This window comes from Besnoitia besnoiti, chromosome III, assembly GCF_002563875.1.
Source record: "Besnoitia besnoiti strain Bb-Ger1 chromosome III, whole genome shotgun sequence".
Taxonomy (NCBI): Eukaryota; Apicomplexa; class Conoidasida; order Eucoccidiorida; family Sarcocystidae; genus Besnoitia; species Besnoitia besnoiti.
In genome coordinates, this window is record NC_042358.1 from 3,566,209 (window position 1) to 3,589,759 (window position 23,551).

A 23,551-nucleotide genomic window follows, 5' to 3' on the forward strand; every position below is an offset into this window, starting at 1 on the left:
GCTTGTGGATGCCGCTTCTTCACGTGCTAATTCACCACAACTCCAGATAATACCGAAATCGGCGACGCCATCTGCAGAAACGGGGGCACTCGGATCTTGAACTCCTGCGAAGCTTCGCGGCACTCAAAGCGTTTCGCCACAGGCGACAATCTATTTCCATCAAATAACATTCTTTTTCTCTTCTTTAGCCTTTCCTTCTGCTTGACTCGGTAGTCTTTCGAACTGAATCCCTTCAAGCGATTTTTTTATCCCGAGGGGCAATTTGGACGCCATACTGAGGAGGGTTTTCGACGACTTCAGGTGTTTGAGGCCCTCGGTTGGTTGGCATTCCGGACCCTCGCTTGAAGGCAGCTTTCTCAGTTCTTTCGAAGGAAGTTTCTTGATTGCTTCCTTTGAAGAAAGCTTCTTGATTGCATCCTTCGAGGGAAGCTTATTGACTTCTTCCTTCGAGGGGAGCTTTTTGATTGCCACCTTCGAGGGAAGCTTATTGACTGCTGCCTTCGAAGGAAGCTTCCTGACTGCTTCCTTCGAGGGGAGCTTTTTGATGGCATCCCCTGAGGGAAGCTTATTGACTGCTGCCTTCGAAGGAAGCTTCCTGACTGCTTCCTTTGAGGGGAGCTTTTTGATGGCATCCTCTGAGGGAAGCTTATTGACTGCTGCCTTCGAAGGAAGCTTCCTGACTGCTTCCTTTGAGGGGAGCTTTTTGATGGCATCCTCTGAGGGAAGCTTATTGACTGCTGCCTTCGAAGGAAGCTTCCTGACTGCTTCCTTCGAGGGGAGCTTTTTGATGGCATCCCCTGAGGGAAGCTTATTGACTGCTGCCTTCGAAGGAAGCTTCTTGATTGCTTCCTTGGAGGGAAGCTTTCTGACTGCTTCCTTCGATGGCAGCTTCGTCACTTCTTCCTTTGAAGGCAGCTTTTTCACGCCTTCTTTCGAGGGCAGCTTCTTTAGTGCTTCCTCTGAAGGAACCGCCTTCACTCCCTCTTTTGAAGGCAATTTCTTCGATCCTTCCTTTGACAACAACGTCTTCACTTCTTCTTTTGCAGGCAACGTCTTTGACGAGCCTTCCACATCATCTTTCGACAGAAGCTCCTTGTGGCCATCGCTGGAACCTTGCCCCTTGAGCTCCGACTCAACTGTCTCAACATCTGGTGTCGGCAGCGCAGCTTGGGCCAGCGGTTTCGCCGAGAGCTCTTTCGGTACCAGATTCCTTTCTCCCTCCTCCATGCTCTTGCTCCTATCTTTTGGCGCTGAGACAAGCGGGACAGGCGGCACCTGTCCCATCGATTTCTTCGCAAGAAGGACTTGGAATGTGCCCTTCGGGACTGCCACATCCTTGTGCGCGCCGTCGGAGATCGATCGCAGCTGCGCAACTTCAGTGCCTTGTGAATCCACGTTCCTGGATGCGTATTTCATCTCGGTTGTCCCTGGCAAGGCCTGCTTGCGACGCAGCTCCGTATATGAGGAACCATTTCCGGATTCTGGCTCTGTCGCAGACACATGTGTCTGTTGGTCTACTGCTGAACGCGTCGCCTCTTCAGCAGGTACCTGTGTCTTGTCCGCTTGCGACGTGGGAGAATTCTCACTCGCGGTCGCGCCTACCTGACGAACATCCGCCGCCGTCTTAGGCACATCGCCCGTCAACTTCGGTGTAGGTGCTCCAAAGAAGCTATAGAAAAATCCTGCAATATCAGATGACACGCTTGAATCCGCGGATGCAGGTCCCTCCGTCACAAGCCTCGCCTCTAACAGCTTGCCCTCGACCGTCTCCGGCTCTGCAGCCTTCGGCTCCACAGCCTTAGCGGCAACAGCCTGCGCCTCATCTGCCTTCGATTCCGCCGCCTTCGGCTCGACAGCCTTCGCCTCCGCTGCCTTCGCCGCAAAAGCCTTAGCCTCCGCACCCTTTGCTTCTACGGCCGTCGCCTCCAGCGCCTTAGCTGCAGGAGCCTTGGGAACCAGTGCCTTACCCACCGGAGCCTTGGGCGCCAGAGCCTTCGCCTCCACAGCCTTCCCTGCGCCAGCACTCTCCTCCCCAGCCTTTGCTGCGTCAGCCGCCTTCTCCTCTGCAGGCTTGACATCGACCGCCGCCTTCAAAGCCTCCACAGCTTTCGCCCCCGCGGCCTTCGGCTCAACAGCCTTCGCCTCCGCTGCCTTCGGCTCAACAGCCTTAGCCTCCGCACCCTTTGCTTCTACGGCCTTCGCCTCCGGCGCCTTAGCTGCAGGGGCCTTGGGAACCAGTGCCTTAACCACCGGAGCCTTGGGCGACAGAGCCTTCGCCTCTACAGCCTTCCCTGCGCCAGCACTCTCCTCCCCAGCCTTTGCTGCGTCAGCCGCCTTCTCCTCTGCAGCCTTGCCATCGACCGCCGCCTTCAAAGCCTCCACCGCTTTCGCCTCCGCGGCCTTCGGCTCAACTGCCTTAGCCTCCGCTGCCTTCGGCTCGACACCCTTGGTTTCCGCTGCCTTGGGCTCCACAGCCTTGGCTTCCGCTGCCTTCGGCTCGACAGGCTTCAAAGCCTCCACCGCTTTGGCCTCCGCGGCCTTCGGCTCGACAGCCCTCGCCTCCGCTGCCTTCGGCTCAATTGCCTTAGCCTCCGGCGCCTTAGCTGCAGGGGCCTTGGGAACCAGTGCCTTAACCACCGGAGCCTTGGGCGCCAGAGCCTTCGCGTCCACAGCCTTCCCTGCGCCAGCACTCTCCTCCCCAGACTTTGCTGCCTCAGCCGCCCTCTCGTCTGCAGGCATGCCATCGACCGCCGCCTTCAAAGCCTCCACAGCCTTCGCCTCCGCGGCCTTCGGCTCAACAGCCTCAGCCTCCGCGCCCTTTGCTTCTACGGCCTTCGCCTCCGGCGCCTTAGCTGCCGGGGCCTTGGGAACCAGTGCCTTACCCACCGGAGCCTTGGGCGCCAGAGCCTTCGCCTCCACAGCCTTCCCTGCGCCAGCACTCTCCTCCCCAGCCTTTGCTGCGTCAGCCGCCTTCTCCTCTGCAGCCTTGCCATCGACCGCCGCCTTCAAAGCCTCCACCGCTTTCGCCTCCGCGGCCTTCGGCTCAACTGCCTTAGCCTCCGCTGCCTTCGGCTCGACACCCTTGGCTTCCGCTGCCTTCGGCTCGACAGCCCTCTCCTTTGCCGCCTTCGGCACAACAGCCTTCGCCTCCGGCGCCTTAGCTGCAGGGGCCTTGGGAACCAGTGCCTTAACCACCGGAGCCTTGGGCGCCAGAGCCTTCGCCTCCACAGCCTTCCCTGCGCCAGCACTCTCCTCCCCAGACTTTGCTGCCTCAGCCGCCCTCTCGTCTGCAGGCATGCCATCGACCGCCGCCTTCAAAGCCTCCACAGCCTTCGCCTCCGCGGCCTTCGGCTCAACAGCCTCAGCCTCCGCGCCCTTTGCTTCTACGGCCTTCGCCTCCGGCGCCTTAGCTGCCGGGGCCTTGGGAACCAGTGCCTTACCCACCGGAGCCTTGGGCGCCAGAGCCTTCGCCTCCACAGCCTTCCCTGCGCCAGCACTCTCCTCCCCAGCCTTTGCTGCCTCAGCCGCCCTCTCGTCTGCAGGCTTGCCATCGACCGCCGCCTTCAAAGCCTCCACAGCCCTCGCCTCCGCTGCCTTCGGCTCAACAGCCTTGGCCTCTGGGGCCTGCAGGCCATCAGACTTTGTCTCGGTCCCGCGGAGGTCAGCTTGGGCCTCGGCTATTGCTGGCGCTGGCTGGGCTGTGGGAGCACCAAAAATGCTGTAAAAAAAGCCAGCCACTCCGCCCGACGTGCTGCGGCCTATCACACCTTCCTCGCCGCCGGCAGCACGGACGTTGTCAGCACTGACCGACGCCGCCGGCTCTACAGCGTTCGCCTTCGCTGCCATAGCTGCAGGGGCCTTGGGAACCAGTGCCTTACCCACCGGAGACTTGGGCGCCAGAGCCTTCGCCTCCACAGCCTTCCCTGCGCCAGCACTCTCCTCCCCAGCCTTTGCTGCGTCAGCCGCCTTCTCCTCTGCAGCCTTGCCATCGACCGCCGCCTTCAAAGCCTCCACCGCTTTCGCCTCCGCGGCCTTCGGCTCAACTGCCTTAGCCTCCGCTGCCTTCGGCTCGACACCCTTGGTTTCCGCTGCCTTGGGCTCCACAGCCTTCGCCTCCGCACCCTTTGCCTCCGCACCCGTTGCTTCCACAGCCTTCGCCTCCGCTGCCTTCGCCTCAACAGCCTTGGATTCCGCCGCCTTCGGCTCGACAGCCCTCGCCTCCGCTGCCTTCGGCTCAACTGCCTTAGCCTCCGGCGCCTTAGCTGCAGGGGCCTTGGGAACCAGTGCCTTAACCACCGGAGCCTTGGGCGCCAGAGCCTTCGCCTCCACAGCCTTCCCTGCGCCAGCACTCTCCTCCCCAGCCTTTGCTGCGTCAGCCGCCTTCTCCTCTGCAGCCTTGCCATCGACCGCCGCCTTCAAAGCCTCCACCGCTTTCGCCTCCGCGGCCTTCGGCTCAACTACCTTAGCCTCCGCTGCCTTCGGCTCGACACCCTTGGCTTCCGCTGCCTTCGGCTCAGCAGCCTTCGCCTCCGCACCCTTTGCCTCCGCACCCGTTGCTTCCACAGCCTTCGCCTCCGCTGCCTTCGCCTCAAAAGCCTTGGATTCCGCCGCCGTCGGCTCGACAGCCCTCGCCTCCGCTGCCTTCGGCTCAACTGCCTTAGCCTCCGGCGCCTTAGCTGCAGGGGCCTTGGGAACCAGTGCCTTACCCACCGGAGCCTTGGGCGCCAGAGCCTTCGCGTCCACAGCCTTCCCTGCGCCAGCACTCTCCTCCCCAGCCTTTGCTGCGTCAGCCGCCTTCTCCTCTGCAGCCTTGCCATCGACCGCCGCCTTCAAAGCCTCCACAGCCTTCGCCTCCGCGGCCTTACGCTCAACAGCCTTAGCGCCAACAGCCTGCGCCTCAACTGCCTTGCATTCCGCCGCCTTCGGCTCGACTGTTTTAGCCTCCGCACCCTTTGGCTCCACAGCCTTCGCCTCCGGCGCCTTAGCTGCCGGGGCCGTGGGAACCAGTGCCTTACCCACCGGAGCCTTGGGCGCCAGAGCCTTCGCCTCCACAGCCTTCCCTGCGCCAGCACTCTCCTCCCCAGCCTTTGCTGCGTCAGCCGCCTTCTCCTCTGCAGGCTTGACATCGACCGCCGCCTTCAAAGCCTCCACAGCTTTCGCCTCCGCGGCCTTCGGCTCAACAGCCTTAGCCTCCGCGCCCTTTGCTTCTACGGCCTTCGCCTCCGGCGCCTTAGCTGCCGGGGCCTTGGGAACCAGTGCCTTACCCACCGGAGCCTTGGGCGCCAGAGCCTTCGCCTCCACAGCCTTCCCTGCGCCAGCACTCTCCTCCCCAGCCTTTGCTGCGTCAGCCGCCTTCTCCTCTGCAGCCTTGCCATCGACCGCCGCCTTCAAAGCCTCCACAGCTTTCGCCTCCGCGGCCTTCGGCTCAACTGCCTTAGCCTGCGCGCCCTTTGCTTCTACGGCCTTCGCCTCCGGCGCCTTAGCTGCAGGGGCCTTGGGAACCAGTGCCTTACCCACCGGAGCCTTGGGCGCCAGAGCCTTCGCGTCCACAGCCTTCCCTGCGCCAGCACTCTCCTCCCCAGCCTTTGCTGCGTCAGCCGCCTTCTCCTCTGCAGGCTTGCCATCGACCGCCGCCTTCAAAGCCTCCACAGCTTTCGCCCCCGCGGCCTTCGGCTCAACAGCCTTGGATTCCGCCGCCTTCGGCTCGACAGCCCTCGCCTCCGCCGCCGTCGGCTCGACAGCCCTCGCCTCCGCGGCCTTCGGCTCCACAGCCTTCGCCACAAAAGCCTTGGATTCCGCCGCCTTCGGCTCGACAGCCCTCGCCTCCGCGGCCTTCGGCTCCACAGCCTTAGCCTCAACAGGCTTGGATTCCGCCGCCTTCGGCTCAACAGCCTTCTCCTCCGCTGCCTTCGCGGCAAAAGCCTTAGCCTCCGCACCCTTTGCTTGTACGGCCGTCGCCTCCAGCGCCTTAGCTGCAGGGGCCTTGGGAACCAGTGCCTTACCCACCGGAGCCTTGGGCGCCAGAGCCTTCGCCTCCACAGCCTTCCCTGCGCCAGCACTCTCCTCCCCAGCCTTTGCTGCGTCAGCCGCCTTCTCCTCTGCAGGCTTGCCATCGACCGCCGCCTTCAAAGCCTCCACAGCCTTCGCCTCCGGCGCCTTCGGCTCAACAGCCTTGGATTCCGCCGCCTTCGGCTCGACAGCCCTCGCCTCCGCCGCCGTCGGCTCGACAGCCCTCGCCTCCGCGGCCTTCGGCTCCACAGCCTCCAAAGCCTCCACGGCTTTCGCCTCCGCGGCCTTCGGCTCAACAGGCTTGGATTCCGCCGCCTTCGGCTCAACAGCCTTCTCCTCCGCTGCCTTCGCGACAAAAGCCTTAGCCTCCGCACCCTTTGCTTCTACGGCCGTCGCCTCCGGCGCCTTAGCTGCCGGGGCCTTGGGAACCAGTGCCTTACCCACCGGAGCCTTGGGCGCCAGAGCCTTCGCCTCCACAGCCTTCCCTGCGCCAGCACTCTCCTCCCCAGCCTTTGCTGCGTCAGCCGCCTTCTCCTCTGCAGCCTTGCCATCGACCGCCGCCTTCAAAGCCTCCACCGCTTTCGCCTCCGCGGCCCTCGGCTCAACTGCCTTAGCCTCCGCTGCCTTCGGCTCAACTGCCTTAGCCTCCGGACCCTTTGGCTCCACAGCCTTAGCCTCCGGCGCCTTAGCTGCAGGGGCCTTGGGAACCAGTGCCTTACCCACCGGAGCCTTGGGCGCCAGAGCCTTCGCTTCCACAGCTTTCCCTGCGCCAGCGCTCTCCTCCCCAGCCTTTGCTGCGTCAGCCGCCTTCTCCTCTGCAGCCTTGCCATCGACCGCCGCCTTCAAAGCCTCCACCGCTTTCGCCTCCGCGGCCTTCGGCTCAACAGCCTTCGCCTCCGCTGCCTTCGGCTCAACTGCCTTAGCCTCCGGACCCTTTGGCTCCACAGCCTTAGCCTCCGGCGCCTTAGCTGCAGGGGCCTTGGGAACCAGTGCCTTACCCACCGGAGCCTTGGGCGCCAGAGCCTTCGCCTCCACAGCCTTCCCTGCGCCAGCACTCTCCTCCCCAGACTTTGCTGCGTCAGCCGCCTTCTCCTCTGCAGCCTTGCCATCGACCGCTGCCTTCAAAGCCTCCACAGCCTTCGCCTCCGGCGCCTTTGGCTCGACAGCCTTGGCGTCCATAGCCTTAGCCTCAACAGCTTTGTTTTCCGCTGCCTTGGGCTCCCCAGCCTTGGCTTCCGCTGGCTTCGGCTCAACAGCCTTCGCCTCCGCTGCCTTCGCCGCAAAAACCTTAGCCTCCGCACCCTTTGCTTCTACGGCCTTCGCCTCCAGCGCCTTAGCTGCAGGGGCCTTGGGAACCGGTGCCTTAACCACCGGAGCTTTGGGCGCCAGAGCCCTCGCCTCCACAGCCTTCCCTGCGCCAGCACTCTCCTCCCCAGCCTTTGCTGCGTCAGCCGCCTTCTCCTCTGCAGCCTTGCCATCGACCGCCGCCGTCAAAGGCTCCTCAGACTTGGTTTGCGCCGCCATCGGCTCAGCAGCCTTCGCCTCCGCGCCCTTTGCTTCCACGGCCTTCGCCTCCGGCGCCTTAGCTGCCGGGGCCTTGGGAACCAGTGCCTTACCCACCGGAGCCTTGGGCGCCAGAGCCTTCGCCTCCACAGCCTTCCCTGCGCCAGCACTCTCCTCCCCAGCCTTTGCTGCGTCAGCCGCCTTCTCCTCTGCAGGCTTGCCATCGACCGCCGCCTTCAAAGCCTCCACAGCTTTCGCCTCCGGCGCCTTCGGCTCGACACCCTTGGCTTCCGCTGCCTTGGGCTCCACAGCCTTGGCTTCCGCTGCCTTCTCCTCTGCAGCCTTCGCCTCCGCGCCCTTTGCTTCCACGGCCTTCGCCTCCGGCGCCTTAGCTGCCGGGGCCGTGGGAACCAGTGCCTTACCCACCGGAGCCTTGGGCGCCAGAGCCTTCGCCTCCACAGCCTTCCCTGCGCCAGCACTCTCCTCCCCAGCCTTTGCTGCGTCAGCCGCCTTCTCCTCTGCAGCCTTGCCATCGACCGCCGCCTTCAAAGCCTCCACAGGTTTCGCCTCCGCAGCCTTCGGCTCAACAGCCTTAGCCTCCACACGCTTTTCTTCCACGGCCTTCGCCTCCAGCGCCTTAGCTGCAGGGGCCTTGGGAACCAGTGCCTTACCCACCGGAGCCTTGGGCGCCAGAGCCTTCGCCTCCACAGCCTTCCCTGCGCCAGCACTCTCCTCCCCAGCCTTTGCTGCGTCAGCCGCCTTCGCCTCTGCAGCCTTGCCATCGACCGCCGCCTTCAAAGCCTCCACAGCTTTCGCCTCGACAGCCTTCGATTCCACAGCCTTAGCCTCGACAGCCTTAGCCCTCGCAGCCTTCGCCTCCGCTGCTTTCGGCTCCCCAAGTTGTGGGTCCACTTCCTTTGGCGCAGACTGCCGGGAGTCAGCTTCCGCCTCGGCTACGACCGCCTCCGACTGGGCTGCCCGGGCGCCGAAAATGCTGTACAGGAAATCAGCCATGCCGCCAGAAATGCTGCGCCGGCTCAAACCGTCCTCGACACCGACACCATTTCCGCTCTCAGAACCGTCAAAGAAATCTCTTTCCGCATTGAGACCACCACCCCTCGCCGACACCGACGGCCCTACAGCCTTTGTCTCCGCTGCCTTCTGCTCAACAGCCTTCGCCTCCGCTGCCTTCGGCTCAACTGCCTTAGCCTCCGCACCCTTTGCTTCCACGGCCGTCGCCTCTGGCGCCTTAGCTGCAGGGGCCTTGGGAACCAGTGCCTTACCCACCGGAGCCTTGGGCGCCAGAGCCTTCGCCTCCACAGCCTTCCCTGCACCAGCACTCTCCTCCCCAGCCTTTGCTGCGTCAGCCGCCTTCTCCTCTGCAGCCTTGCCATCGACCGCCGCCTTCAAAGCTTCCACAGCCTTCGCCTCTGGCGCCTTCAGCTCAACAGCCTTGGCTTCCACAGCCTTAGCCTCAAGAGCCCTGGCTTCCACAGCCTTAGCCTCAACAGCCCTGGCTTCCGCTGTCCTCGGCTCGACAACACTCGCCTCCGCTGTCTTAACCTCCGCACCCTTTGGTTCCACGGCCTTCGCCTCCGGCGCCTTAGCTGCAGGGGCCTTGGGAACCGGTACCTTACCCACCGGAGCCTTGGGCGCCAGAGCCTTCACCTCCACAGCCTTCCCTGCACCAGCACTCTCCTCCCCAGCCTTTGCTGCGTCAGCCGCCTTCTCCTCTGCAGCCTTGCCATCGACCGCCGCCTTCAAAGCTTCCACAGCCTTCGCCTCCGCTGCCTTCGCCGCAAAAGCCTTAGCCTCCGCACCCTTTGCTTCTACGGCCGTCGCCTCCAGCGCCTTAGCTGCAGGAGCCTTGGGAACCAGTGCCTTACCCACCGGAGCCTTGGGCGCCAGAGCCTTCGCCTCCACAGCCTTCCCTGCGCCAGCACTCTCCTCCCCAGCCTTTGCTGCGTCAGCCGCCTTCTCCTCTGCAGGCTTGACATCGACCGCCGCCTTCAAAGCCTCCACCGCTTTCGCCTCCGCGGCCTTCGGCTCAACAGCCCTCGCCTCCGCCGCCTTCGGCTCAACAGCCTTGGCTTCCACAGCCTTAGCCTCAACAGCCCTGGCTTCCGCTGTCCTCGGCTCGACAACACTCGCCTCCGCTGTCTTAACCTCCGCACCCTTTGGTTCGACGGCCCTCGCCTCCGGCGCCTTAGCTGCAGGGGCCGTGGGAACCGGTACCTTACCCACCGGAGCCTTGGGCGCCAGAGCCTTCGCGTCCACAGCCTTCCCTGCGCCAGCGCTCTCCTCCCCAGCCTTTGCTGCGTCAGCCGCCTTCTCCTCTGCAGCCTTGCCATCGACCGCCGCCTTCAAAGCCTCCACAGCTTTCGCCCCCGCGGCCTTCGGCTCAACAGCCTTGGATTCCGCTGCCTTCGGCTCAATAGCCTTTGCCGCCGGGGCCTGCAGGCCATCAGACTTTGTCTCGGTCCCGCGGAGGTCAGCTTGGGCCTCGGCTATTGCTGGCGCTGGCTGGGCTGTGGGAGCACCAAAAATGCTGTAAAAAAAGCCAGCCACTCCGCCCGACGTGCTGCGGCCTATCACACCCTCCTCGCCGCCGGCAGCACGGACGTTGTCAGCACTGACCGACGCCGCCGGCTCTACAGCGTTCGCCTTCGCTGCCATAGCTGCAGGGGCCTTGGGAACCAGTGCCTTACCCACCGGAGACTTGGGCGCCAGAGCCTTCGCCTCCACAGCCTTCCCTGCGCCAGCACTCTCCTCCCCAGCCTTTGCTGCGTCAGCCGCCTTCTCCTCTGCAGCCTTGCCATCGACCGCCGCCTTCAAAGCCTCCACAGCTTTCGCCTCCGCGGCCTTCGGCTCAACAGCCTTAGCGGCAACAGCCTGCGCCTCAACTGCCTTGCATTCCGCCGCCTTCGGCTCGACTGTTTTAGCCTCCGCACTCTTTGGCTCCACAGCCTTCGCCTCCGGCGCCTTAGCTGCCGGGGCCTTGGGAACCAGTGCCTTACCCACCGGAGCCTTGGGCGCCAGAGCCTTCGCCTCCACAGCCTTCCCTGCGCCAGCACTCTCCTCCCCAGCCTTTGCTGCGTCAGCCGCCTTCTCCTCTGCAGCCTTGCCATCGACCGCCGCCTTCAAAGCCTCCACAGCTTTCGCCTCCGCTGCCTTCGGCTCAACAGCCTTTCCCTCCGCACCCATAGCCTCCGCACTCGTTGCTTCCACGGCCTTCGCCTCCGCTGCCCTAGCTGCAGGGGCCTTGGGAACCAGTGCCTTACCCACCGGAGCCTTGGGCGCCAGAGCCTTCGCCTCCACAGCCTTCCCTGCGCCAGCACTCTCCTCCCCAGCCTTTGCTGCGTCAGCCGCCTTCTCCTCTGCAGCCTTGCCATCGACCGCCGCCTTCACAGCCTCCACAGCTTTCGCCTCCGCGGCCTTCGGCTCAACAGCCTTAGCGCCAACAGCCTGCGCCTCAACTGCCTTGCATTCCGCCGCCTTCGGCTCGACTGTTTTAGCCTCCGCACCCTTTGGCTCCACAGCCTTCGCCTCCGGCGCCTTAGCTGCAGGGGCCTTGGGAACCAGTGCCTTACCCACCGGAGCCTTGGGCGCCAGAGCCTTCGCCTCCACAGCCTTCCCTGCGCCAGCACTCTCCTCCCCAGCCTTTGCTGCGTCAGCCGCCTTCTCCTCTGCGACCTGGCCATCGACCGCCGCCTTCAAAGCCTCCACAGCTTTCGCCCCCGCGGCCTTCGGCTCAACAGCCTTCGCCTCCGCTGCCTTCGGCTCGACTGTTTTAGCCTCCGCACCCTTTGGCTCCACAGCCTTCGCCTCCGCTGCCTTAGCTGCAGGGGCCTTGGGAACCAGTGCCTTACCCACCGGAGCCTTGGGCACCAGAGCCTTCGCCTCCACAGCCTTCCCTGCGCCAGCACTCTCCTCCCCAGCCTTTGCTGCGTCAGCCGCCTTCTCCTCTGCAGGCTTGCCATCGACCGCCGCCTTCAAAGCTTCCACAGCCTTCGCCTCTGGCGCCTTCGGCTCAACAGCCCTGGCTTCCACAGCCTTAGCCTCAACAGCCCTGGCTTCCACAGCCTTAGCCTCAACAGCCCTGGCTTCCGCTGTCCTCGGCTCGACAACACTCGCCTCCGCTGTCTTAACCTCCGCACCCTTTGGTTCCACGGCCTTCGCCTCCGGCGCCTTAGCTGCAGGGGCCTTGGGAACCGGTACCTTACCCACCGGAGCCTTGGGCGCCAGAGCCTTCACCTCCACAGCCTTCCCTGCACCAGCACTCTCCTCCCCAGCCTTTGCTGCGTCAGCCGCCTTCTCCTCTGCAGCCTTGCCATCGACCGCCGCCTTCAAAGCTTCCACAGCCTTCGCCTCTGGCGCCTTCGGCTCAACAGCCTTGGCTTCCACAGCCTTAGCCTCAAGAGCCCTGGCTTCCACAGCCTTAGCCTCAACAGCCCTGGCTTCCGCTGTCCTCCGCTCGACAACACTCGCCTCCGCTGTCTTAACCTCCGCACCCTTTGGCTCCACAGCCTTCACCTCCGCTGCCTTAGCTGCAGGGGCCTTGGGAACCAGTGCCTTACCCACCGGAGCCTTGGGCGCCAGAGCCTTCGCCTCTACAGCCTTCCCTGCGCCAGCGCTCTCCTCCCCAGCCTTTGCTGCGTCAGCCGCCTTCTCCTCTGCAGCCTTGCCATCGACCGCCGCCTTCAAAGCCTCCACCGCTTTCGCCTCCGCGGCCTTCGGCTCAACAGCCTTAGCCTCAACGGGCTTGGATTCCGCCGCCTTCGGCTCGACAGCCCTCGCCTCCGCCGCCTTCGGCTCGACAGCCCTCGCCTCCGCCGCCTTCGGCTCAACAGCCTTGGCTTCCGCTGCCTTCGGCTCAACAGGCTTGGCTTCCGCTGCCTTCGGCTCAACAGCCTTGGCCTCCGGGGCCTGCAGGCCATCAGACTTTGTCTCGGTCCCGCGGAGGTCAGCTTGGGCCTCGGCTATTGCTGGCGCTGGCTGGGCTGTGGGAGCACCAAAAATGCTGTAAAAAAAGCCAGCCACTCCGCCCGACGTGCTGCGGCCTATCACACCTTCCTCGCCGCCGGCAGCACGGACGTTGTCAGCACTGACCGACGCCGCCGGCTCTACAGCCTTCGCCTTCGCTGCCATAGCTGCAGGGGCCTTGGGAACCAGTGCCTTACCCACCGGAGCCTTGGGCGCCAGAGCCCTCGCCTCCACAGCCTTCCCTGCGCCAGCACTCTCCTCCCCAGCCTTTGCTGCGTCAGCCGCCTTCTCCTCTGCAGCCTTGCCATCGACCGCCGCCTTCAAAGCCTCCACCGCTTTCGGCTCCGCGGCCTTCGGCTCAACAGCCTTAGCGCCAACAGCCTGCGCCTCAACTGCCTTGCATTCCGCCGCCTTCGGCTCGACTGTTTTAGCCTCCGCACTCTTTGGCTCCACAGCCTTCGCCTCCGGCGCCTTAGCTGCCGGGGCCTTGGGAACCAGTGCCTTACCCACCGGAGCCTTGGGCGCCAGAGCCCTCGCCTCCACAGCCTTCCCTGCGCCAGCACTCTCCTCCCCAGCCTTTGCTGCGTCAGCCGCCTTCTCCTCTGCAGCCTTGCCATCGACCGCCGCCTTCAAAGCCTCCACCGCTTTCGGCTCCGCGGCCTTCGGCTCAACAGCCTTAGCGCCAACAGCCTGCGCCTCAACTGCCTTGCATTCCGCCGCCTTCGGCTCGACTGTTTTAGCCTCCGCACTCTTTGGCTCCACAGCCTTCGCCTCCGGCGCCTTAGCTGCCGGGGCCTTGGGAACCAGTGCCTTACCCACCGGAGCCTTGGGCGCCAGAGCCTTCGCGTCCACAGCCTTCCCTGCGCCAGCACTCTCCTCCCCAGCCTTTGCTGCGTCAGCCGCCTTCTCCTCTGCAGCCTTGCCATCGACCGCCGCCTTCAAAGCCTCCACAGCCTTCGCCTCCGCTGCCTTCGGCTCAACAGCCTTTGCCTCCGCACCCATAGCCTCCGCACTCGTTGCTTCCACGGCCTTCGCCTCCGCTGCCTTAGCTGCAGGGGCTTTGGGAACCAGTGCCTTACCCACCGGAGCCTTGGGCGCCAGAGCCTTCGCCTCCACAGCCTTCCCTGCGCCAGCACCCTCCTCCCCAACCTTTGCTGCCTCAGCCGCCCTCTCGTCTGCAGCCTTGCCATCGACGGCCGTCTTCAAAGCCTCCACCGCCTTCGCCTCCGCGGCCTTCTGCTCAACAGCCTTCGCCTTCGCTGCCTTCGGCTCAACAGCCTTCGCCTCCGCACCCTTAGCCTCCGCACTCGTTGCTTCGACGGCCTTCGCCTCCGCTGCCTTAGCTGCAGGGGCCTTGGGAACCAGTGCCTTACCCACCGGAGCCTTGGGCGCCAGAGCCTTCGCCTCCACAGCCTTCCCTGCGCCAGCACTCTCCTCCCCAGCCTTTGCTGCCTCAGCCGCCCTCTCGTCTGCAGGCTTGCCATCGACCGCCGCCTTCAAAGCCTCCACAGCCCTCGCCTCCGCTGCCTTCGGCTCAACAGCCTTGGCCTCTGGGGCCTGCAGGCCATCAGACTTTGTCTCGGTCCCGCGGAGGTCAGCTTGGGCCTCGGCTATTGCTGGCGCTGGCTGGGCTGTGGGAGCACCAAAAATGCTGTAAAAAAAGCCAGCCACTCCGCCCGACGTGCTGCGGCCTATCACACCTTCCTCGCCGCCGGCAGCACGGACGTTGTCAGCACTGACCGACGCCGCCGGCTCTACAGCGTTCGCCTTCGCTGCCATAGCTGCAGGGGCCTTGGGAACCAGTGCCTTACCCACCGGAGACTTGGGCGCCAGAGCCTTCGCCTCCACAGCCTTCCCTGCGCCAGCACTCTCCTCCCCAGCCTTTACTGCGTCAGCCGCCATCTCCTCTGCAGCCTTGCCATCGACCGCCGCCTTCAAAGCCTCCACAGCTTTCGCCTCCGCGGCCTTCTGCTCAACAGCCTTCGCCTTCGCTGCCTTCGGCTCAACAGCCTTCGCCTCCGCACCCTTAGCCTCCGCACTCGTTGCTTCGACGGCCTTCGCCTCCGCTGCCTTAGCAGCAGGGGCCTTGGGAACCAGTGCCCTACCCACCGGAGACTTGGGCGCCAGAGCCTTCGCCTCCACAGCCTTCCCTGCGCCAGCGCTCTCCTCCCCAGCCTTTGCTGCGTCAGCCGCCTTCTCCTCTGCAGCCTTGCCATCGACCGCCGCCTTCAAAGCCTCCACCGCCTTCGCCTCCGCGGTCTTCTGCTCAACAGCCTTCGCCTCCGCTGCCTTCGGCTCAACTGCCTTGGCCTCGGCTCCCTTTGGCTCCACAGCCTTCGCCTCCGGCGCCTTAGCAGCAGGGGCCTTGGGAACCAGTGCCTTACCCACCGGAGCCTTGGGCGCCAGAGCCTTCGCCTCCACAGCCTTCCCTGCGCCAGCACTCTCCTCCCCAGCCTTTGCTGCGTCAGCCGCCTTCTCCTCTGCAGCCTGGCCATCGACCGCCGCCTTCAAAGCCTCCACAGCTTTCGCCTCCGCGGCCTTCGGCTCAACAGCCTTCGCCTCCGCTCCCTTCGGCTCCACAGCCTTCGCCTCCGGCGCCTTAGCTGCAGGGGCCTTGGGAACCAGTGCCTTACCCACCGGAGCCTTGGGCGCCAGAGTCTTCGTCTCCACAGCCTTCCCTGCGCCAGCGCTCTCGTCCCCAGCCTTTGCTGCGTCAGCCGCCTTCTCCTCTGCAGGCATGCCATCGACCGCCGCCTTCAAAGCCTCCACGGCATTCGCCTTCGCGGCCTTAGGCTCAGCAGCCTTGGCCTCCGCACCCTTTGCTTCCACGGCCTTCGCCACCGCTGCCTTAGCTGCAGGGGCCTTGGGAACCAGTGCCTTACCCACCGGAGCCTTGGACGCCAGAGCCTTCACCTCCACAGCCTTCCCTGCGCCAGCACTCTCCTCCCCAGCCTTTGCTGCGTCAGCCGCCTTCTCCTCTGCATGCTTGCCATCGACCGCCGCCTTCAAAGCCTCCACAGCTTTCGCCTCCGCGGCCTTCTGCTCAACAGCCTTCGCCTTCGCTGCCTTCGGCTCAACAGCCTTCGCCTCCGCACCCTTAGCCTCCGCACTCGTTGCTTCGACGGCCTTCGCCTCCGCTGCCTTAGCAGCAGGGGCCTTGGGAACCAGTGCCTTACCCACCGGAGCCTTGGGCGCCAGAGCCTTCGCCTCCACAGCCTTCCCTGCGCCAGCACTCTCCTCCCCAGCCTTTGCTGCGTCAGCCGCCTTCTCCTCTGCAGCCTTGCCATCGACCGCCGCCTTCAAAGCCTCCACAGCTTTCGGCTCCGCGGCCGTCGGCTCAACAGCCTTGGCTTCCGCTGCCTTCGGCTCAACAGCCTTGGCCTCCGGGGCCTGCAGGCCATCAGACTTTGTCTCGGTCCCGCGGAGGTCAGCTTGGGCCTCGGCTATTGCTGGCGCTGGCTGGGCTGTGGGAGCACCAAAAATGCTGTAAAAAAAGCCAGCCACTCCGCCCGACGTGCTGCGGCCTATCACACCTTCCTCGCCGCCGGCAGCACGGACGTTGTCAGCACTGACCGACGCCGCCGGCTCTACAGCCTTCGCCTTCGCTGCCATAGCTGCAGGGGCCTTGGGAACCAGTGCCTTACCCACCGGAGACTTGGGCGCCAGAGCCTTCGCCTCCACAGCCTTCCCTGCGCCAGCACTCTCCTCCCCAGCCTTTGCTGCGTCAGCCGCCTTCTCCTCTGCAGCCTTGCCATCGACCGCCGCCTTCAAAGCCTCCACGGCATTCGCCTTCGCGGCCTTAGGCTCAGCAGCCTTGGCCTCCGCTGCCTTAGCAGCAGGGGCCTTACGAACCAGTGCCTTACCCACCGGAGCCTTGGGCGCCAGAGCCTTCGCCTCCACAGCCTTCCCTGCGCCAGCACTCTCCTCCCCAGCCTTTGCTGCGTCAGCCGCCTTCTCCTCTGCAGCCTTGCCATCGACCGCCGCCTTCAAAGCCTCCACAGCTTTCGGCTCCGCGGCCGTCGGCTCAACAGCCTTGGCTTCCGCTGCCTTCGGCTCAACAGCCTTGGCCTCCGGGGCCTGCAGGCCATCAGACTTTGTCTCGGTCCCGCGGAGGTCAGCTTGGGCCTCGGCTATTGCTGGCGCTGGCTGGGCTGTGGGAGCACCAAAAATGCTGTAAAAAAAGCCAGCCACTCCGCCCGACGTGCTGCGGCCTATCACACCTTCCTCGCCGCCGGCAGCACGGACGTTGTCAGCACTGACCGACGCCGCCGGCTCTACAGCCTTCGCCTTCGCTGCCATAGCTGCAGGGGCCTTGGGAACCAGTGCCTTACCCACCGGAGCCTTGGGCGCCAGAGCCCTCGCCTCCACAGCCTTCCCTGCGCCAGCACTCTCCTCCCCAGCCTTTGCTGCGTCAGCCGCCTTCTCCTCTGCAGCCTTGCCATCGACCGCCGCCTTCAAAGCTTCCACAGCCTTCGCCTCCGCTGCCTTCGCCGCAAAAGCCTTGGCCTCCGCACCCTTTGCTTCCACGGCCTTCGCCACCGCTGCCTTAGCTGCAGGGGCCTTGGGAACCAGTGCCTTACCCACCGGAGCCTTGGACGCCAGAGCCTTCACCTCCACAGCCTTCCCTGCGCCAGCACTCTCCTCCCCAGCCTTTGCTGCGTCAGCCGCCTTCTCCTCTGCAGCCTTGCCATCGACCGCCGCCTTCACAGCCTCCACCGCCTTCGCCTCCGCGGCCTTCTGCTCAACAGCTTTCGCCTCCGCTGCCTTCGGCTCAACAGCCTTTCCCTCCGCACCCTTAGCCTCCGCACTCGTTGCTTCGACGGCCTTCGCCTCCGCTGCCTTAGCAGCAGGGGCCTTGGGAACCAGTGCCTTACCCACCGGAGCCTTGGGCGCCAGAGCCTTCGCCTCCACAGCCTTCCCTGCGCCAGCACTCTCCTCCCCAGCCTTTGCTGCGTCAGCCGCCTTCTCCTCTGCAGCCTTGCCATCGACCGCCGCCGTCAAAGGCTCCTCAGACTTGGTTTGCGCCGCCATCGGCTCAGCAGCCTTCGCCTCCGCGCCCTTTGCTTCCACGGCCTTCGCCTCCGGCGCCTTAGCTGCCGGGGCCTTGGGAACCAGTGCCTTACCCACCGGAGCCTTGGGCGCCAGAGCCTTCGCCTCCACAGCCTTCCCTGCGCCAGCACTCTCCTCCCCAGCCTTTGCTGCGTCAGCCGCCTTCTCCTCTGCAGCCTTGCCATCGACCGCCGCCTTCAAAGCCTCCACGGCATTCGCCTTCGCGGCCTTAGGCTCAGCAGCCTTGGCCTCCGCTGCCTTAGCAGCAGGGGCCTTACGAACCAGTGCCTTACCCACCGGAGCCTTGGGCGCCAGAGCCTTCGCCTCCACAGTCTTCCCTGCGCCAGCACTCTCCTCCCCAGCCTTTGCTGCGTCAGCCGCCATCTCCTCTGCAGGCTTGCCATCGACCACCGCCTTCAATGCCTTCGCTGGCATCGGCTCGACAGCGTTGGCTGGCGTTGACCTCGGGACAACAGGTTTGGATTCAGCTGCTTGTGGCAGGACGGCCTTCGCTGCAGCCGCCTCCGTCTCCGACGCCTTTGCACCATCAACCTTCTCTTGATCCTCCTTTTCCTCAGCCGCCTTCGACGTAGGACTTGGCAACGCGGCGGGCGGATGGCTGCCTGCGGATGGTGTGGCGGCCGGCGGGGTGAGTTCTGGCTGCGTAGATGCCGCAGACTCAAGGGAAACAGGACTCGCCGCTGGAATCCGAAGCGCGACCGAGGGAGTTGGCTCCAGGCCATGTTCGACGGCTGTGGCAGGTGAGGCTGGTGAGGAAGGCAGCCCCGTCGTCGCAGACTTGTTCAGCTCAAGCTTTCCACTGCCCGGCCTCGAGGATGCCGCCGCACCGCTCTGTTTCACGGGGCCTCTGGGGGACACGGCTTGTCTGGGTACAGGCGCCTTCACCGCAGGCAATTTTTGTCTGCGCGCGGTGTCTCTATTCGTCTCCTTGACGATGGGCGTGGACCGTGGCATGGACGAGCCGAACCCGAACCGTTCTCGTTTCGGTGCCGCACGAACCTGCGTTCTCTCGATATGATAAGGTTTCGGCGCAGCTTGCTTCCCTGCTGACTTGTTCTTGCTTACAGGTCCGGCTTCGGACTGCCTAATTTCGACAGCTTTATTCACGGGATGCGCGGGAACACTGTTTTTCTTTTCGCACACCTCTTCCTGCGCCGCGTTTGTTGAACGATCCCCCTCACTCGGCAGCCTCTGAAGTTTCAAGAGTTCGTCTAATTGCTCTTGCGTGAAACTTGCGAAAGAACCGAGAGAGTCAATTCGAAGAGGCGCTTCAACCTGCTTTTCGGGCTCTATCAAGCTTCGTTGCTCCTCTTCAGTCCTAGCTCGTGCCACGCCTGCTGGCACGATGCATACAGAACCAAAAGACGTGGGAAGCAGGAGATGAAGATCGAAGCGACGTCAGTTTCAATCTTCAGAGGCAGCAACACCCCAGTTGCCATGCGATGGAGACGCTCCCACTCTTCCCTTGTTTGACGCGTTCGATGAATGGTACCGAAAGAAAATCCCTGCCTCCCCCTCCTCTCCACACATTGTCAATATCGGACCTTCGTGCTACGCGCCGGCACAGTCATGGGACTCAGTAAATCAAGCACGTGCATACCTTCTTTATCCCCAACGAGCTGCGCGACAAGAGCAATGCAAACCTCCGCGAGCTCCGTGTTGGCTGCAGTCGGAGCCACCGTCGAACTGGCACTCTTTGTCTGCATCGAAAAGGCCAAAGGATCCGCACATCCAAACAAAGCTCCAGCCCTCCCCCCCACAAGGAAAACCCTGTTCTGCGTCCCTTGACAGCAGCGTCTCGCAATTGCCTGCTGCCCCTTTGAAATGGCGCTTGCGCCTGAATTCTCGGTCGTCCTCAGGGTTTCCGTTGCCACCACGTACAGGCCCTCCCCTCAGGGGAGCCCACACTCGGAGACTAGTTTCCTGCGGGGGCTCCAGTGGAATAGACAACTGCGGAATCGAGCTGTGAGGCTCCCCAGAACGACGGCGTCACGCACCTGGCCCACAGCCTGCCATACGATGAAGAGTTAACCCTACGCGAATACGATCGTACCTTCAGGCTACGGAGCTCGTCAATGATATGCTGGACTTGTCCTTGGATTGAGACAACTGCCTCGTGTAGCCTGTGGGCACGCACAGCGAAAACGGTGGAACCGTTGTCGGACGCAGTGTCTTTGAGCTCTGCGAAGTCACGCATCCGGCTTCGGGTCGACGTCCAGCAAGCGGAAAGAAAGGAAAGACACGTCGCACAGAAACTTAAATGCGAGTGGCTGACGGAAAACTGACCATGTCGCCAACGTGCGGCTCTTTTGTGCCACGGGGGTAGGAGGTAACTACAAAACGGGGGGGGGGGGGGGGGAGTGTCTGGCAGAAAAGGCTTAGGGTCTTACCGACAGTTCTCGTCTTTCAGGCTCTCATTTTCTTTCTTGAATTGTTCTTGGACGCGACGATGCTGCCTCTTGGTTTCCTGTGCGCATACCGCAACATGGAAACATACACACCGATGTGCAGGGATGCTGCAGACCCAAATCGAGTCAGGCACGAGAAAGTGTTTTGTACAGCCATTTCCCTCCTCCGCCTCCTATCTTTCTTACTTCAAGTTGCTGCAGTAGAGCAATGGAGCGGGAGCTGTATTGTCCTGAGCGCTGGCTGTCTGCCCGGCTGCCACTTCGGAACAGTCGCTCTTCGATGAGGACGGGCGGGCAGGGTGGGTCGTCATGGCGAGAGGCACGCTTCTCTTCGACTCCTGTTCCTGCAGAATCCACCCTTTTTTGTGCCTCTGGTAGAGACTGGTGATCGCCTGCGAGGTCTCCGACGACAGGAGTGGCAGGCGCTTTTTCGATGGGTGCGTCTTCCGGCAATTTTGCCCTCAATGAAGTGACGGGTCCAGTTCTCATTTGTGCAGTGGGATGCCCAGAGCGAAACTCCGATCTTCCCAGCCTGACTCTGGATGCCTCGGATGAGGTCACCTCGGCTTTGCTTGGGATTCCCGCAGTGCTTGGCAGATTCTGGATTCGGTCACTGACTTTGGATTCGAGTATCTCGCTTACGCTGCCGCGTTCACGAAGGCGTTTCTGCTCTTCGTTCTCCGCCTCGCACCGCGCTGCTGTTACGGTCGCCGCCCGCCTTTCCTCGGCTTCGCGGATCGCAGCCTGGTGCTCCTGCAGAAATCGGCGTTCGTAGTCGCTGTAGGTCGCCTGCTGAGACACAGCGCGCTTGCAGGACCCCGAAAAAAACTGAACCGCATTCGGCGCGAGCATCATGTTGCTGCCGCGGCCAGGTCCGAAGGCGTTGAGAGGCATCTCCATCATTACCGGTTGCGGGACTGAGGAGTACCTGTGAGGAAGGAGGAAGACAAACAGCCAAGCAAAGCCGAGCATAAGTCGTCGGCAGAAGGGCCCAGCAGCCCCCGCATGCACACTCTTGCATTCAAGCGGTGCTTAAAACGGCGTTGAAAAAACGTGACGCGAAAGCGTGAATGTACGCGGCGGAGGCGTCGTCTTCAGCGAACATATCAGGGAGAAATATTCCACTAATGAATAACGGGTTATGAGGGGAAACATTTCAACAGGCTACGCGGGTCTCGGAAACACAACACAGGTGGGGATCACTAGAAGAATGCGTGCACACCGTTGAGGGCTTTCCAAAGAGGTGACAAGCGGCCTACCTTTCTTGAACTGTGTTTTGCATCGGCTCCGCAAATCTCCCCTGCAACCCACACACAAGTGACGCATGCTGGCATATCGGTCAAGCATGACGACTTGCAACTACCCCCTGTGGATCCTGCGGCAGGGGCTCAGTGTAGTTATGTCGCTCTCCCCCGAATCGTAGTATCTGTACAATGCGCGCTTGGCTACGCACTACATGGACTCAGCTGCTCACGCCGTCTCCGTCTTCCACGGCAGACGCCCACTGACCGTTCTGGAGCGATATTTTCAATTCTCGAAACTTAGCTACCTTCATTGTCCTCTCTCCCCCCTCACCTGGAGGAAAGCCGTCGTGATGGGGGGCGAGGTGGCCTTCAGACCGACGGGTTTTCGCCTCTGGGGCTCGGCAGGCAGGGCGGCTTGTTGCTCCCCCCCATTTTTCAAGCAGCGCAATCCAAAAAAAATGGAAAATGGTCCTGTGCAGCAGCGGCACCCATCAGCGATCCTCTGAGTGCGGGACGTGCTCAGATCAATCAAGGCGTCCGCCGCCAAGCTGACAGGGATCTCCACGCCGCCGTTGGCGCCTCCCGCAGGCGGCAGCGTGGCTCCATGCACACCGCCTGGAGCAGGGTTCCGGAGCTGCAAGAACCTCTGTCCTCCAGCTGTGTCTGCTGCGCCGCTGGGTTCAACGCGCACGGGCTGCTGGAGTCCGTCGGCATGCCTCGGCGCTCCATAGAAAGGAGCTTCCCAGTTGAAGCCAGCGGACGGGAGGAGGGCGCCCACGGACGAACCAGGGCCTGCGAGCCCCCCGGAGGCGTGAGACGTAGATCGTTCGTGGTCTACAACAGCGCCTCCGCCCTCCAACGGCGTCGCCATGTGCGATGCTACATAAAAGTTTCCCGCACACGGCTGTCCCAACGGGACGCCGCCGTTGTAGACATGAACATGCGCCTGCGGCATAGAGGCGAGATTGACACGGCGACTCTGGATCGCCTCCGCGCGCGACAGATCCAGACGCGGGATGGTGGTGCCGTGCGAGAGACTCGTCGGCATCGACGGCGCGCGGCACTGCGAAGACGGGACAGAGAGGTTGTGTGTGCCGCCTGTCTGTCCAGCTTGAATCCGCGCCTCACGAGGCCTGGCTCCGGCTGCCATCTTTGCAGCCGCCTGGGCAGCGACCGGATCGGAAGACGACGAGGGACTCATGGTGGAAAAGCCGTTTGAGTGGTGTCTGTGAATGAAGACGTCGACAACTGAAAGTCTATTATGCTACACAGATAAACGATCGCGGTGCGGACGGGGAGTCCAATGACAAAGAATGACAATAACGCTGAGTGAATACGTGGGAAAACAGAGAGACACACTGAAAGGACTTTCTTCACCGGGGCCTCGAGCAAGAGTTGTTTGACAGGGGGACTCTAGATCTCAAGGTCCCTTGGGTCTCAGCGCGGGATGGCTTCGCTGCGGCTTGCAAAAGATATTTGAAGAAATGTTATGCTGATTAAAGCACGTCGACAGGGGTCTTTCTCGAGGGGCCAACATCTAGTAACTCGCGGTCGCAATAACACACACTCTTGACAGAGCTGCGGCTCCACGACGGCCTATTTCCTGCGCTGTGGTGATGACTAAACTTTGCACTGCAGCATGCCGTTTCTAGTGGGCGCTGCGGTTGATGCAGCTTATGATAAGAAAGATACACAGATACCAGGCACGACACCACAGAGCAGTGTCGGTTTCAGAATGGATAGTAGAGTTCAGTAACAATTCGAAATTCTCTGCCAGATCATTCGGCGCGGAAACGCGAGGCACCTCATTTGAGCGTGCGACGCCCACAGCCCGTACTCGATAGACGTCACGATATACAGAAGGCGGAGAGAAGGACTTCGAAGGGATGGGTCGACACGCTTGCTTAGGCTCTATGTGCAACTCCTCGAATAAATGAATCGCAGAGAACCAACATAACAGCCATCTTCTCGGAAAACCTGTGAATTACCACATATTTTACATACTGCGGCTGCACGAGCTGGCCGCCATCCGTGGCTGGGCCGCGCTGCGCTGACGGTGCCTAGCCCGCCGCGCGTGTCGGCTGCCTCGCGGGAGATCACTAGGCGGATCGCTTTCCAACAGGACGTTCTCAAATTCCTATCGCTTCTTGGCAGTCACATTCAGCGTCTTCCACGTGCAGGCGATCCCTCTGTCTCGCCAGAACGATCCATTTTCCCGCCCACTCGCCCCTCCGAGTCCCTTCGCGAAATTAGGCTGAAGACAGGGCGAGTGTAGGTAGGAGGGGGACGAAACTGCGACAATCGACAACGGGCCGCGCGGGTGCGAATGTGTGC

General features: G+C 63.0%; 1 protein-coding gene across 1 annotated transcript; it reads right to left on the minus strand.

The window, feature by feature from the left end:
- Positions 1–159: 159 nt before the first annotated feature.
- BESB_047850 (uncharacterized protein) lies at positions 160–22,418 on the minus strand (the record flags this gene model as incomplete). The annotated part of the gene is made up of 8 exons (XM_029363236.1): positions 160–14,126; positions 14,196–18,902; positions 19,166–19,265; positions 19,619–19,688; positions 19,956–20,032; positions 20,160–20,901; positions 21,233–21,273; positions 21,549–22,418. The coding sequence occupies 8 exons, from the start codon at positions 22,416–22,418 to the stop codon at positions 160–162; spliced, it is 20,574 nt and encodes a 6,857-aa protein (XP_029220602.1).
- Positions 22,419–23,551: the final 1,133 nt, after the last annotated feature.